At 39.0% G+C, this 17231-nt stretch overlaps 1 protein-coding gene and 1 pseudogene across 1 annotated transcript in view; both read left to right on the top strand.

The window, feature by feature from the left end:
* The window catches only part of LOC137979422 (uncharacterized), a 14153-nt gene extending 7167 nt beyond the window's left edge, over positions 1-6986 (top strand). The window contains exons 2-4 of the mRNA XM_068826680.1: positions 460-644; positions 5162-5513; positions 6708-6986. Of these exons, the coding sequence (XP_068682781.1) occupies positions 460-644; positions 5162-5513; positions 6708-6745 (575 nt within the window). The 3' untranslated portion in view covers positions 6746-6986. The remainder of the gene's footprint in view (positions 1-459; positions 645-5161; positions 5514-6707) is intronic.
* Positions 6987-11538: 4552 nt separating this feature from the next.
* Positions 11539-12343, top strand: LOC137981145 (beta-1,3-galactosyl-O-glycosyl-glycoprotein beta-1,6-N-acetylglucosaminyltransferase 4-like; annotated as a pseudogene).
* Positions 12344-17231: the final 4888 nt, after the last annotated feature.

Below are 17231 nucleotides of genomic sequence, written 5' to 3'. Positions count from 1 at the left end.
ACTGGACTGTGACCTTCCTGGGCCATCGCAGAGTCTCATTTTGCCCTCAATCTTAGCAAGACAAAGGCTATGCTGCTGTCTACGCATCAAATGTCTCGAGTTCATCAGTTAGATAAGTCTCGCCCTACTGTCGCCATTTCAGATAAGACTGTAAATTAAATGTGGCGAGGACATTAATTAATTAAGGATGTTTTTTCAAGGCTTCTATAGTACTCAGTTTAGGAATGCTAAAGAACATCAAGAACTTTCAGTTCAGTTCAATGGGTTTGCTACGAACGCACTCCAATGTCCAGATCTCATTTGGCTTGACAACTCAAGTGGGAGAGCGCTGCACCTGTGTCTCAGAGGTCGTGAGTTACCGGCCGTGCGAGCTTGCATTTAGGCGTAAGTGACGTTCATAACTGAGATGGAAAAAATAAACTCTTCTCATAAACCTCCTTTATTAAAATTGTTTGACAGGGTGGACCATGGTATTCAAAGCAGTTACTGGTTCCTACAAAGAGAACGTGTGGGAAGTATACAAATCTGAGTTACCTTTTGCAGAGTACATAACAGAGGCTCTTGATGTGACAGCCAAACACAACGGTCTTTATAAAAACCGACTAGTTTCGGAACATCACTGGCAAATGTTCCATCCATCCAAGGTGGGTGCCACCGTAATGCCTGGTAAGTCATTCAAAAAGCACATCGTATTGACGAACTCTCTTTGCAAAAACAGAACTGAGATAAAGAAGACTTCAGTCCTGTATGAAAGTTGACGTTGAAACACTGAAATTAGAGGAAATAATAAACTTAAAGAAACTCTTTTCATCCAGTTGAAGAAACATTAAAATACCCCTATTTCTTTAGATCCGCGGGTTTAATTAATCGCCGATCACATGAAATACCTTGATTTCGTGAGATGAGTAGTCCTTGTAGAAAGTCGTTATTACGTCATGTAATTTTGGAAGAGCACATGGTTTTTGATTGACAGATAGACAGGTCGATTTGATAGAGTTTTTGCGGTGAACATTTTTGCTTTGGCTCGAGTGTGTTTTTGGTTGCGTTGATCAAAACTATCTTGTAGATTTATTTGCTGGTGATTTAACATCGTCCTTCCAGCCGGATGTACAGTCGTTGTTGATATGGAAGATTTGGCACGACTGAGAAGAAACGTGTAGCACACAGAACTTTCATGCAAAAGAAGTTTAAATCGGTAGACGAACATTTGGAAGCCTACCACAGCTCGAAGAAGGGAAAGCTAAATTCACTTCGAGACGGTCTCAACGTAAGTGTCGTGGGAGCGGCGAAGCCGCGAGAGGATTGGGGCGCGAAAGAAGAGCCTGCCTTTTGAATTCCGCCCCACGGAACTTGACAAGCCGTCATTTGCATTGTGTCAAATAACCAGCGAATAGTGTAAAAGAAGAGAAGAGGACGGGGACCAACGGAAGCTAAAATCGAAGAACTTTCAATAAACGATACACAATCTCGACCCCAGAGCTCTTCTCTTGACTGAGGGAGAGAAGAGCTCTGGGGAACCCTGAAACAAAGTGTCTTCCCCTTGGTTTTTGTGAAGAACAATCAAACGCGTTTCTAATTGGCGCATTCATGTTAGCACGAGGAGTGAGCAGGCGCCGTAAGGTTCAAATAGTCAATTTTTGGCTATATGAATCCTACAGCGCATGTTCTCCTACATACAGTTCCCCAGAGCCTTGGGTCGATCCGAGGCTCTGGTGAAGAAAACGAGACGACACACTGAGAGATTTGACAGAACAAAATACATTTGAAACTGACCAGCTAAACTCTTAAATACGAATACTAATTAGAAGTTGGACTGCAATTCATCACTAACGCCCGTGCCTATGTCAAATTGCTCAAAGATCTAACACATATTATAACAAATAGAATCAACGAGAAGCGTCAACAAACGTGATCTGAAATAAACACACTTGAGTTTCGTGGCAAACACAAACCTCTTTTCATGGCTAGAGTTCAGACTCCAATTAAAGTTGTAAATGTAGCGAGCCAAACTTGCCGCATTTCTAAATGCTGTTTCAGCGTGAAGTATGGAACAGGCAAAAGTGATCACGTATCTCTTGAAAATTTGCACCGACCGTCAAACAGTTTATGCATCTTAACTCGGTTGATGAAGAGAGAGAGAGACGTGACAAGGGTAAAATGGAGTTTATTGCCGATAAGCTTACCGTTTGGAAGTCCAAATGTTCACAGTGTGGGATTCATCGACCACCTTTGTGGAGGTTTGAGGATGTCTCTTTTAAGATCCGTTTGAAGTCATTAGCACTGTCGAACGATTCTGCGCCGGTACGAATATTATTTGCGAAAAACTGCTTAAAAATCTTTCACCGTCGCGTCCTGTAGAGGAGTACAATTCAAGCCCCGCGAACCTCCCTCCTCGACTTGGTCTAGCATTAGGCTAGCCAGTAGGCAAATAACTAAAACAACACACGTCAACTGCGTCCCGGCTTCCGATAGACTTTTGAGTTTTACTGCAGAAGAGAACAGTTAGGTTGTCGAGTCGGCATCACTGCGAAGTCAACACGTCCCTCCCTTCAAGTAGGCAATTTACTGCTTTTTTTCTTTTACTTTAGCTGCATTGGCATGCTGGTAGACTTTACAAGAGAGCTGGCGAAAAGCTTCCATAACGGTGGCCTCAAACGTTTTTTTTTTACCCTGGTTATCGTAGGATTATTGGCGGCTTGTCATCCCATGTCACTCTTGACTAATCAGATACTGCGTTCGTGGATGAACGCAGAGAATTAAAAAAGGGGTGACTTTGGACGCAGGCAAGTCGTAGCAATAAACTGGATTAACCAGGAAGCTAAAGCATTATTGTTGGCTTCCCAAATAAATTTCATCTTACACTACAATGACAAAATCATTTGTCAGAGAAATAAAATTCCTGTCTCTTCGCGTATCACATTTCAACGCACGTAAAACGGTATGCAAATTTGTTAACTCAATTTCACCGCGATTCCCGCTAAATTTTTCTTCTTTCAAATACATTGTATTATCAAAAATATTATTTCTCGTCAAGCGTTCCATCTTTTATGTTCAAATAACCGCTAATAAATAAAGATTTTTTAACGATCTGTCCGTAGATATTTTGTCATAATTTAATCTTTGCACAACAATCAAATCACAAAAATAACAACGCACGCAACAAATTTAGTCGCATTTACCTCTTCGTCGAATTCTAATGCTTAACACTGGAATTTATAGTTATTGTGAAAATCTTTCTATATTCGTTAGCAATCATGCTTTCAAATTTCAGAGAAATCGACCGGTCCGCGAATATTTTACGAGTTCTTTTCAATGGGATGTCAAAAGGCCTAGTAATAGGGGAAGTTCGCGCGTTCAAGTTGCGCGTGTGACCCGTTATAAATATTTTTTCAAAAAATGTTCCCGAATCGTCAAGTATCACCACAGAAGACAAGAACATCATTCTAAAAGCTTATTCTACGCAAAAAGTAGGTTTTGGAGGTAATTTTGAGAGTGGAAATCAAGTTTACGCCGCATGGTATATTTATATTTAATTAAGTTAACACAACAGAAAGACTCTTACCTTATTTTGGCACGAAAATGCTTTACTATTGGCATAAAAACTATCCAGTTAAGCTCGCATATTACACAACATGATGAATTCATAAAGGCCACCTTTTCCAGCGAAATATTTTTTGAAACAAACAACATATTTGCTATAAGAGGCAAAAAAACCCTTCCTATTTCATTACGTGCGTAAAGACAAGAAACTCAATCGTTTCAAATTACACTCCGTGTCAAAAACGAAACTAAATAAATTTCCCACAAGTGTTCAGCATCAAACCCTTAACTGAAAAACTCTTTACTTGAATTATCAAGCAATAAATGGGCAACAAGCTTTCTTTCAAATAATTTTTGACTAACAAGAATTTGTGAAATTTCCAAGTTTTACCAGAAGACTGTGCATAATTGAGTACAAACAAATAAGCCAGACAACACAGATCCAAGTCTCAGTCTTTGTTAAACCCATAAGTTACCATAGAATTTTTCATTTGATTTCAGTGTTTTGCAAAACACCACACTTGTACAATATTAGAACTACAGCTCACTTTGATTACGGCTCGATGGGCGACACATTGTTGTCGAAGTCCATTACTCGTCCCTTTTAAGATTCCAGTTTTTTTTTTCAGCGCCTGTCTTGTTCAGTATCCAGTTGACTTTCCATTATTGAGCTCCATAAGGGTATATTTTGTTTAAAGATCCACTAAAACGCCATTCGCGTTACATGACTTTCGACGCCATTGCCGGTTAAGTTACTCTTTCTACTTTGTTTAACAAGCTACGTAGGTTGGATTCCGTTTTATGAGCAGCATAAGATAGATAAATGCTTAATAAAGTATAAGCGAATTAATGGGCATTTGCCGAATTATCTAAATGAACACTTAATTTTGAATAATGAGCGGCACTCCCGCTACACTAGATACTCAAGCAATAATGCTGTTTGTCCTAAATATATAAGAGAAACAGAGGGTGGACGCTCTTTCGCTGTTTCGGCAACAAGACTGTGGAATAGTATACCAATTGAAATTAGGAAACTAGGTTCTGTAGCATGTTTTAAAAAGAACATGTTTGCCAAGATTTTTAACGAACAACAATGTTTGCATCATTTCATCTTTTTATCGACTCTTGTATTATTTTAAGTGTTTATGTATTTTAGCTTACAATATTTGTTAGATTGTAAATAGTTGTGTATTTTATGAGGGCCACAAGTTTATTAGACTTTGGCTATTAAGTGCTACCCTCTTTAAATAAAGGCTTTACTTACTTACTTACTTACTTACTTACTTACTTACTTACTTACTTACTTACTTACTTACTTACAAAACCGTGTCTGCCATGATCATACCCTCCACTTAGTCATTAACTTTCCAACGCCTTCTTCATATTCAGTACTAATTTTTTCTCTCCTCGCTTCAAAATCAGTTGCCTCTCGCTAAAGTTGCTCCGTTCGTAAACGGCCATTCCTCTACCTGAGCCCTGGACACTTTGAATTCTGCGTACAACTGTGCATAACAGCGGGGACAGCCACTAGTTTTACTAGTAATATGTGATGATTGACCTTGTTCAAATGATACAATCCAGCCTAATTAACTACAAGTAATCTCCCTCATATTCTTTCTAGGTGAGAGTGGCTGTATACAAGAGTGCCAGTCTAGTGAAAAAGGCTGAATTTGATGGAACAGCCTCAACTCCGTACAACTGGTTCTCACCTGAGAGATATTCTGTTAAGGAATCGTCGTGGTGGGATGTAAAGTATGAAAGAAAGAACTTCTTCTCAATATACGGAAAGTGCAACCACAGACCAGCTTGTCGCCACTTTTATATGAGCAGACAATGGAGCAATTGTGCAGATACCGGCTGGCTCATGATCACGGAAGGAATGGCTTGTCATTGGGAGACTGCTCCCATTGCTCATTTCAGGAAGATCATTTACAGTAAACGGCGAGGCATATTCGCACATTTCAACGTAGGAAGTGAGTAACAACAATGAAATTAAGCTTGCAGTAGGGCATGAAATTTCACTGGGCAGGTTCATCCTCTTTATCCATGTAACAACCGAGTTTGGCTTATTTCAATACTACTGTGACGACAACGACGACCACCACCACCACCTGCATCATCAACTCATCCAATAGGTTTCTAGATCGTTGTTTCATAATGGGATAGAATCACTATTCTTGTGGTTCTGTTCTGAAATTACTGTAGTTTTTCTGCAAGTGCTTTCGCTTTATATCCCCCCCCCCCTTCACACACAGCTGGAATAGTCATATTAAGGCAAATTAGAAGCTTTAAACATGATTTGTCTTGTTTCCAACGGTATAGCTGAATTTATGACGAGCTTAGGCCGCATAAAAAAAGTTACTTATTACCTTGGCGGAGGTTAAATCCCCGCTAAGGTTATTATGATCGATTAGACAACTTAGTTCGCACCTCGAAAAGACGCAACGCAAAATAAAGGTGTTAGCGAGAATTTTGCCTGTGACACTCATTCACTCATCAAGCACATGTTGTGAAAAATATAAAACCGCTATCACTGATAGAACCTAATACAAAGGGGAAGATTTTCCAGACCAACCCAGAATTTTCGCGCCAGTAATTCTTACTCGTTACACGACACTACCACGCAATGATGGCTTTAAACAAACAAATCAGTTTTTCCTCAAATTTTCCATGCACACTTAATTGACCAAATACGGCGGACGCGCGGTTGAAGCTTGGGTCAAGTACATGAAAGTGAGGCTAGTGAACAATCGCAAGGTAAATATGGCTTTTTCTTCGGTTTCCTTCGGTTTCCTTGAACGAAAATGGCATTCCAGGTTCTACTTTTGGTGGAGGCGGAACTCGGAAACGATGCGCTAATGTTCTGGTTACGATGCCAGGACGATCATTGTAAAAGATTGAAAACACACACAAAAAAAGGCACAACTATTATTTTTATAACGGCAAGTGGAGTTGTGCGTTCGAAATATTCATTCAATATTTCGATCATCAATGTTTGCGTCCCCCTAGTGGCTGATCGATCTTTCTAAATTAACAGAGTCTAAGAGTACATTGCAACTAGTAAAGACAGAAATATAGTTGGCCTAGACCTATACCTCGTTTACACACTCGCTACAGAAAATGCCTTTCTTCTTTTTTTTCACGCACCGAAATGAATAAACATGTAGGTTGTACTGGAAAAAAGTCTCTGAGGAGGTGCGGGTGAAAATCTACCAACGCAACGGGCGGCGGAAAAGCGATCCACATCTCTGCGAATGGCATTTATCCACTGCTTTCTGGAAAGCCAAAAAAATTGTCTGTTTGACCCGCTGGCCAAACGTTGCCTCTTTGAGTATACAAAGGTACGCAGCAGTGTCTGTTTGAGTTTGAAGAAAAAGCTAAGTGATTCCAATAAAAGAAACTGTAAACAGTCCTGGAACGCTTTTAACGATGAAAGCACGAAGGCAGTTAAGATTAAGATGACATTCACTTGTATTAAGGACGGTGCCACCTAATAAGAAGAATTTTTTCCGGGGTATGACTACGCAGAAAAGTAGATCTTAGTTTAATTAGGTTATTGGAATGTGAAATTAAAATAGGGAGTAACCATGCATTTTTCGGAGATAATTAAGTTTGTTTTTTTGAAAAAAGTGGTCACTAAAGGTTTTTCACAGTTTCTATCGACACAAACATTTACTCACACTAAAAAAACAGGAAATTGAAAGATCTTTAAAATGAATAGCGAATTGCAACCAGATGATTCTATAAATGTATTTTTATTCACAAAAACGAGACCGCAGAGCCATTTGTGTGCCTGATATCCCTCCTCTGTAGTTACTAAAAGCGCTCTTTATCGATTTTTCACGACGCAAATTAATCCCGACTTCCATGGGCCTCAAACTTCCATTTCATATAACAAAAATAGGGGTCACTGACGTTTTGTGGATTTTTGCATTTTCGTCACTCCCCTCCCTGTTGAATAAAGAATTTTGTGGTGCACTCTGGGATATTCACAATGCCAACAAGTACACAGAGAAAACGTTTTGCACTTTTTGAGTGGATATTTCCTTGATTCTTTTGAGAAGATTGGATCTTACGATTGGATTAAGATTGAAGTGTGGATCTCTTAATTGACCAGAGTAACATTGCAAAGATATTTTCAGTGAGAAAAATACGTGATTTTTGTTGTCCACTAAAATGGAATCGAACCCGTACGCGTTGAAGTGATCATGTAGCTACTTGCATTGTCAATCGTTTCTTGTGGTGAGCTTACTTGCCTTTGAATGACTTTGAAGCCCATTAAAATTTGTTAACTATTTTTGTTCAATACTGTTAAGTCTGTTATTGGACGTCCCTCGATCTAATTTTCGTTGGTCGTTTCAGCCCTTTATACAGAACAAAAACAACTAGACGCTCCGTGAGCTTAAACTGGGTTGCCTATGGTACGTGTTTGTTCTCCTCAAAATCCAGTTTTGGTACCCATTCCCAAACACCATAACAAACAGACGCACATGACCAGAAACGAGCAACTCCCTTTCTGTCACGGCATTCTTACAGACCGATCTATTTTTAGACTACCTTATCCGTCCAAAAAAAAAGGCAGTTCCGACTCGGTGACGCTATGACGTCAAGTTAGTTTCTTGTAATTGGTCATCAGGCTCCCCAGGGAGTCTCATTCCCGGGAAATTCAATCTAAAAATAGATCGGTCAGTGAAAACACCATGACAGAAATACTGGACTTTTGTTCGCTCCTAGTCATGGGCTCCTGAACAAATTATTATCAGTCAGGAAACGAAATACTATTTATTGCTGCCGCAGTGAGTGACCCTAAAGCGAACGAACGACGCAGCTCTCCAATCGGGAGAAGAACACAATTTTCTTCGAAAAGCAAGGGATTGTCAAGTCAAGTCAAAGGCGCAAGAAATTGTGGTTATGCACGCATGGAGGAATTAAGACGTGCGATATGATACTCTGTTTTTCATTTTACTTCTCGTATCGTTTACATTGTCACGCAACAGGAAATCGTAAACTGAAAAAGGCCAAAAATTTGGAATGTTGTAGGAAACAAATCTTTTAACCTCCTCTCCAATACTAAGGTCTGTGCGGTACATAGTTTCTGAGTTATTTGTCGAAGCGTTTAACGCAATTTTAGAGGGTTTTCTTGGTCCACCAATGTGGCGGCCAGTAATCAACGAAAACATCTGAAGTTCACTTTGCGATGAAAGTGCTTACTTCTCTCTTTTGAGATAAAATACATGAGTATGAACACATCTCACACAAGGCTCAAATTGCTGAGGTTCATGGGGATAGACATTTTTTCCAACCAAATAGGTTTGTATCGTGGTGTCACGCAAGGTGACAATCCGGGAAACCGAAAATGCTGTATTTTCGAAACAAAAGACGTCACGGAACTGGAAACTTGAAAAAAGATTTATTCTAGGTCATCTTCACCTCCTTTATATAAATATTCAAAGACCTTGCGATTTGAGGACGTCACTGTCTCGAGTGGGGTCCAGAAGGAGGTCCAGTTGGGGGCACGAACCATCGTTAAACTTTAACATCTCCCTTCCCCTCGACGGCATTTTAAAAATACCGTCTTGTTTGTAAGTAGTTACCTAGTTGTTGCATAATTAAATTTTGTCCGGAACGTAAAAGTCACCTACATGGGCAGTAGATAAACTGAAAACTCATTCTCAACTTCTGCTGGCGCGAGCGAGCAAAATGCACCTTCGCAGGGTAAGATTGTTGAGGAATTGCGTTACTTCCGTTTTCTTAGACCTTTGGCACACCGGATGTTTACGAAACTAGCCAATCACTAGCCAATTTTTATCGGAATCGGTTGAAATGACATCATTGTCTGATCTTCTGGCGAGGAAGCAATAGCGACCACACAGGAAGAAAAACAGCGGGAATTCTAGTTGAAATCACGGAAAAAATACATAGACAGCTTCTTTAGACCTAGCGAATAAAGGTTGGCCAAAAAAAAAATATATTATTAGTAATAGTCCTGATGCTAAACCTGTCAATGACATTCCACTGAGATGGTCATCTAGTCCACGTTGCTTTAGAATTGTGGCAGTTTAATTTTGTGACCTAAGATAAACGTCATGGTGAGAAATGAAGAAGATTTTGATTTTCAAACATATTTTATTGTTAGGGTGATTAACTCGAAATATCAATAATTATTATTATGGATAAAACTTAATAAAATACATGAAACAAGAAATATAAGTGATAGAAACCGACGTTTCGGTGAATCTTGCGCCATTATCAAGGTTACATAAAGATAAAATGCAGTTTGTGTAAAGGCTAAGTTGAAACGAATTTGCATAAAGAGTGCCAAGCTAATACATGAATACTTTGGCACGAAGAGAATCCGACTGTACATTCAATGCTGGTTTAAGATATTGAATACACAGCATTTCATTAACAAGGCAGTCAAATTTGTGTCGTGCATTTCTTGATTACATTGAAGCGTGCTAAGAAATTGTTCTCAACAGCAGTGTTATGTTCTTTGCAATAGTGTCTGTAAATAGATGACGCCTTTTGACGGTGTCCCTCAACGCGCGTGTGAAGGTGGCCCTTAGCAGCAAGGTGCAAAAGACCATTCAACCCGTGTTTACTAGCCGCAAGCTTAAACACAATCTAAGCTTGCGTGAGCCCAAGCCTAACATCGTACCCCAGCAATGCGTTGTTATTTATTCAAGTGTGACCTGTGCGAGGCAGGTTATGTCGGTACACAGAGGGCCACCTTCACACGCGCGTTGAGGGACACCGTCAAAAGGCGTCATCTATTTACAGGCACTATTGCCAAAGAACATAACACTGCTGTTCCGAACAATTTCTTAGCACGCTTCAATGTAATCAAGAAATGCACGAACACATTTGACTGCCTTTTTAATGAAATGCTGTGTATTCAATATCTTAAACCAGCATGAAATGTACAGTCGGATTCTCTTCGTGCTAAAGTATTCATGTAATTAGCTTGGCACTCTTTTATGCAAATTCGTTTCAAACTTAGCCTTTTCACAAACCGCATTTTGTCTTTATGTAACCTTGATAATGGCGCAAGATGTACCGATAAGTCGGTTTCTATCACTTATATTTCTTGTTTCATGTATTTCTAAATCGTTTCTTATAAGAATTAATAAAATAAACTAATTTTAATAAGTATAAATATTAAACAAACAATGTAATTTGTCATTATAAGCAGAGGAATAATGGAAGATCCCCGAAGAATGCAAGGATGTGCATTACAGCAACAGTTTCACTTTCTCTGGTTTTCTGTATGTCCTTACTGGTGCCACTGTTCACAATTGAATTGAAAATTCTGGTAAAGAGTACAGATGCAAATGAATCCATCTCACTTGGGTTATAAAGGAGTGCACCTTCATTATCATACTGTTGATATAGTCGTGGCTGAAATTGGACCACAAGATATTCAAATGAGGAACAGTTGCTACTAAGTAACACATCTTAAAATCATGAAGAAAAAATACTCCAGATAAGTTGTTAGCTTGCAGAGACTGAATCTGATCCATTGCCTTAATTAATTTTGTTAAAGCTTCTTTCAATTCTTTTTCTGACTGGGCGGCTGATTTCTGTGATTATTAAGATTACAATCTTGTTGCCATGAACTTAATAACCATAATAATTCTTTAAAAGAAAAATTAATATCTATGGCGATATATTTTTGATTTGATAATCATTTTATCATAACATTCATCTCGGATGGTATTTTTTACAGGTCACAGGTCATTGTTTTACAATACAGAAAGTATCCTAAACATTCATAAAAGCTAACCCTAAACCTAAAAACTTTTGTTTAGGCCTATGGTTAGCCTTTATGACTGTTTAGTATACTTTCTATATTGGTAAAACAATGACCTGTGACCTATGACCTGTAAAAAATATCAGCCGTATTCATCTTAGTTGTGAGTCCAAAGGGTGTTGTGCATCTAGCATTGGGCTGTTGGGGACTATAGGCTCTTGCTCAGTGCAAATTGTCAGGCATAATTATCTGAAGCATTTCGAAAAGCAATACGAGCCATGACTGCTTGCCTTGACAACGTTTTTCTGACTGATAAAACTGTCGACGTGATATGGCCTCATGTTAGCATTCTTCACGCGCAAATTAACTGTCTAGGGGATTTAATGAAGAGCTCAGTAAAATGGAAATATTTTATGCATGTTACTGGGCAAGAGTTACCCCTTTACATAATGCCGAAATTGTGCGAGCGCTCGCCAATCTGAATGGTTCCAACAACATCGAGAGTTTTGCTGTTTCCAATCAATAATTGGCATCGATATATGTATTCCCACAGAGCTGACAAGGTGGAAGGAGGCCAGTTTCATGCGAGATACTCTCATGGCGAAGGACGAACGTTACGAAGCGTCCTCCACCATGGGGAATTCGCATCAAGAAAGGGTCCAATTTTGTAGCACTCACACGAGAAGCAGCGAGTTATATTCTTTGATGATAAAGTAGCGATTGATTTTTGTCCTGGCTCAATGACACTTCCTCGCCTGACGAGGCATTCTACTCATCCCTTCACCAACACCCGGGATTCCCAGGTGGTATCTATGGTAGCCAGCCGGAGTGGATAATGCGCGCTGTGAGTTGGGAATATACAGGTGATGTTTGCTTTGGGCAATGGATCCGGGAAGTGTGCTGGCTCACGACAAGAGACCTAAACTGGGTACTGGTGCAAATTTTCGCAAGAAAATCTTCGTCACCAAGATACCATTTGACCACAGGGATGATATTGTTAAATGTTTGGCTTTAGCACGCTCGATAAGAAGGTATGGGCAGGTACTACTTTAATTAGCTAGTTCGTCTTAAGGACGTTCGCTCGAGAATTTTCTAACATTGATTTTTTTCTGCAAATTGTACCATTGAAAGATGATGAGTTAGTGATGTCAGAAATGTAAAAAAAAAAAATGGCGGGTCACCGACTTCGTTTGGGAGAGAACTTGCCCGGAAGAACACCCAAATCTGAAAAAAAAAAAAATCCGGCTTCTTTAGCGAGTAAGGCCACACTGTCTGTAAGGTCAAAAATATTGTAATTACATCTTTGAAGTGAAATGTTCTATACCAAACATTGTTTAAGTGGACCCATCACGTGAATTTAGTTAACTGTTGAGGTTCCTTAAAGAACGAGTTCGCATTTAGCGACTATAGTTTCATGCGCCTCGCAGCCGCAAGATTTGCAGGATTCCATATCCCTAGGACAGAAATCTTGAAATTTGTTTAACTTCCCACATTGACTTTTAGTTTATTTTTGGACAATGTGGAGATAATTGTAAATAAAATATGTCTCTGAAAAGAAAAGTAGGGGTCCCCGAACATCCAAGATCGTTAAATCCAGAACGTCCTTAAGCAAATTTTGGGTTACGTTCGGTCACCACTGCCTCCAGTACGTTTGGTTAAATCGGTATTAAGCTACAGTCTGTGACAAAATTCGTTGGAACAGTACACGACTATACAGATCTGAAGCTTTCGCAGCTCACTCTCCCCTCACAATGTTGTTTTAACGCGAGTTTCTGAGCCCAATTGCCAAAACAACATTGTGGGAGGGCAAGAAATTGTAAAGTGTTTCAACAATTTTGTCCGAGACTGTATTTTTGAGGAATTTCAGTTATGAAAAGAATTGGCGGGAAATATGCTACATTTTAGGGAGAAGGAAACCTTGATTTATAGCGCACAATTGAACCACGACGATAAAACAGTCAGAAAGAGCAGTGAATACAGAAGGTGAATCGATTGTTTTGGACACTATAGTAGAGAAAATAGCCATTTTTGAGGCAAATGTGCATGGTGACGTTGTCAATGCACTGAGAAAAAGGATCCTGCTAAATTTAATTAATACAGTGGTGACTCGTGCACACTAACACAATGTCGTTGTTTTCTTCTCTTTGTTTTTTGTCTAGCGAAATTCGACTTGAAAAATTGTTAGGCCATATCAAATTAGCCTACAATGGAGTTGTTATGAAAAAACAGTCAGTAGAAACCGTCTAATACAGTAAGGTTTTCAAACTGCGTGTCACCATTTTGGTACAAGTTGCTCACGCAATGAACTAAAGTAAACAAGCTTTTACATCACGTGTCATAAGTTTGTATCCTTGTGCAAAATTAGTGTTTTTCATAACTATAACTTGTGTTTCCTGTATTTCCATGTCTCTCACCGACAGAAATTGTCGAAGAGTTTATAAAATAAAAACTGTACGAACATAAAAAGTATTCTTTTAAAATTTCCCGGGTCTTACGAAGTTTTACTCGCGTAACATTGGGCCGGGTAATACATATATGTGCAAACTAATTTTAAGCCCTAACAATATTTGACAGTTGGCGATACATCGTCATTTTATGTAAAATACCGCATCAGTTAGTATTTTATACGACCTCATTGTAGGCAGTAATATCCTTTAGAAGTTGGAAAGGACAGCAATTGTAGAAACCCCGCCTCCCTTGCCTTCTATAACATAACTTCCATGGGCGTCCTCTGTTAAAAAATAGGACCTTAAGATCTACGACGGCGACGTCGACGAAAGCGTCACCTCAAAATAGAACTTCGCTCTAGTAAAAGTCTTTCGCGATTATTCCATCTTGTTCACTTCGTACAATGTGGGCGAAGTAATCCGAAAAAATAAATTGGTACGAGCGGTTTCAGACTGAAAATAGAGAATGAAAGATTCTCTGTTGCATGCTCACGTTGTCGTCAAAACCTAAAATTTAGTGATTTCACGTCGTCGTCATGCAGAGAACCGCAAAAAAATATGAGCTAAAATCCGTGCTGCACGTGCAGCACGATTATTTATGCTCTTTTTAAACCAATGATATCATTGTTTTTGTGGCACTTTCGTCGACGTCGTCGTCGTAGATCTTAAGCTCTCTAATGGCGGGATAGGTTTTCTCTTAACTGTTAAACCTTTGTATGTGCTTTTCTTTCCAGGAAAATCGTCACTGATTAATCTCCAATCGCTTTTGGGAAAAAATGTAGCGCGCGTTTTACTACTTTACGAAGAGAAAACCTTTGAATGCGAGATAAAACAAATACGCTCGTGCCCTTGTCACGCTATCAATGGCAGCAAGAAAAACCATATTTCAGATCATGACTCTCTTCTTAGCTAAATCTAAACAATTTCGCTTATTTTATCATTGTGGATATATAACAAAACAAATTCGAACACTGTACATCAAACTCAGTTACGAATAAAAAAAACGTTAAATAGCACTATCGTACCGTTTATAAAGGCGACTGTAAAGTTGTGTCACTTATGACCCTGTCAGCACATCCTATAAATAGTTTTTTAAATTCCTCCAAAATACATGTATTTTGAGGAATTTCAGTTATGAAAAGAATTGGCGGGAAATATGCTACATTTTAGGAGAAGGAAACCCTTGATTTTTAGCGGCCCAGAGTGAGATGTTGCGCCATATGGAAACATACATCATGTTCAGGTTTGTTTGAATTAGGTTGGTTGTTTCTCGTTCAAAAAGAAAGCCTTTTCATAAAAGGTTGACTGTAGCTGAGCATGTTCTGCTTAGGAACGACCTTAACCAGGATGAATTAGCAGAGGCCGTTCGAGTTTTATTGCGTGAAGGAAAATATCGTAATATCTTGGTAACTGGCGTTGCTGGTTGCGGCAAAACACTTTATAACTCCTCTAAACTCTGTTTTCCAACCGTTTTGTAATCCTAGTACGACCACGATCACTTTGGTTGATACTGTAAGTACTGACAGCGATGAAGCCATTCTCTCAAATGACGTTCGTTGGTGTCCCTAAATTAACGCACGGCACGATTTTTCACTTCTTTTGGAAGGTCACAAAGTTCATTTACCTACACTCAAATAACATTCCCCACGGGATATTGACTTTTAACCCGATTCTCCAATATTTTGCACCAGCAAGGAAGAGTTCACCTTTGTTAGATGCGCGTTCGCTTGTCGAAAGTCTTTTCATTCATTTCATGCGGCGCAAATTCCCGAAAAAGAACAACAGTGTATTTCCCCATGCTCCCGTTTTATTCGGCCTTGATCTTCTCACAAAGTTAATTAGCGTGCATCTGTAATTCAACGAGTCACCAACGAGTCACCATTTTTAAGAAAGCTTTTTTGGTGAGAATATATGCACAATTGAACCACGACGATAAAACAGTCAGAAAGAGCAGTGAATACAGAAGGTGAATCGATTGTTTTGGACACTATAGTAGAGAAAATAGCCATTTTTGAGGCAAATGTGCATGGTGACGTTGTCAATGCACTGAGAAAAAGGATCCTGCTAAATTTAATTATACAGTGGTGACTCGTGCACACTAACACAATGTCGTTGTTTTCTTCTCTTGTTGGTTTTGTCTAGCGAAATTCGACTTGAAAAATTGTTAGGCGATATCAAATTAGCCTACAATGGAGTTGTTATGAAAAAACAGTCAGTAGAAACCGTCTAATACAGTAAGGTTTTCAAACTGCGTGTCACCATTTTGGTACAAAGTTGCTCACGCAATGAACTAAAGTAAACAAGCTTTTACATCACGTGTCATAAGTTTGTATCCTTGTGCAAAATTAGTGTTTTTCATAACTATAACTTGTGTTTCCTGTATTTCCATGTCTCTCACCGACAGAAATTGTCGAAGAGTTATAAAATAAAAACTGTACGAACATAAAAAGTATTCTTTTAAATTTCCCGGGTCTTACGAAGTTTTACTCGCGTAACATTGGGCCGGGTAATACATATATGTGCAAACTAATTTTAAGCCCTAACAATATTTGACAGTTGGCGATACATCGTCATTTTATGTAAAATACCGCATCAGTTAGTATTTTATACGACCTCATTGTAGGCAGTAATATCCTTTAGAAGTTGGAAAGGACAGCAATTGTAGAAACCCCGCCTCCCTTGCCTTCTATAACATAACTTCCATGGGCGTCCTCTGTTAAACAATGGCGGGATAGGTTTCTCTTAACTGTTAAACCTTTGTATGTGCTTTTCTTTCCAGGAAAATCGTCACTGATTAATCTCCAATCGCTTTTGGGAAAAATGTAGCGCGTTTTAGCTACTTTACGAAGAGAAAACCTTTGAATGCGAGATAAAACAAATACGCTCGTGCCCTTGTCACGCTATCAATGGCAGCAAGAAAAACCATATTTCAGATCATGACTCTCTTCTTAGCTAAATCTAAACAATTTCGCTTATTTTATCATTGTGGATATATAACAAAAGAAATTCGAACACTGTACATCAAACTCAGTTACGAATAAAAACGTTAAACAGCACTATCGTACCGGTTATAAAGGCGACTGTAAAGTTGTGTCACTTATGACCCCACAATTGAACCACGACGATAAAACAGTCAGAAAGGGCAGTGAACACAGAAGGGTGAATCGATTGTTTTTTTGGACACTATAGTAGAGAAAATAGCCATTTTTGAGGCAAATGTGCATGGTGACGTTGTCAATGCACTGAGAAAAGGATCCTGCTAAATTTAATTATACAGTGGTGACTCGTGCACACTAACACAATGTCGTTTGTTTTCTTCTCTTGTTGGTTTTGTCTAGCGAAATTCGACTTGAAAAAATTGTTAGGCGATATCAAATTAGCCTACAATGGAGTTGTTATGAAAAAACAGTCAGTAGAAACCGTCTAATACAGTAAGGTTTTCAAACTGCGTGTCACCATTTTGGTACAAAGTTGCTCACGCAATGAACTAAAGT

Source organism: Montipora foliosa, chromosome 12 (genome assembly GCF_036669935.1).
Source record: "Montipora foliosa isolate CH-2021 chromosome 12, ASM3666993v2, whole genome shotgun sequence".
Classification (NCBI taxonomy): Eukaryota; Metazoa; Cnidaria; class Anthozoa; order Scleractinia; family Acroporidae; genus Montipora; species Montipora foliosa.
Note: the sequence above shows the minus strand (reverse complement) of the source record. Positions and strands in the feature narration are given on the sequence as shown.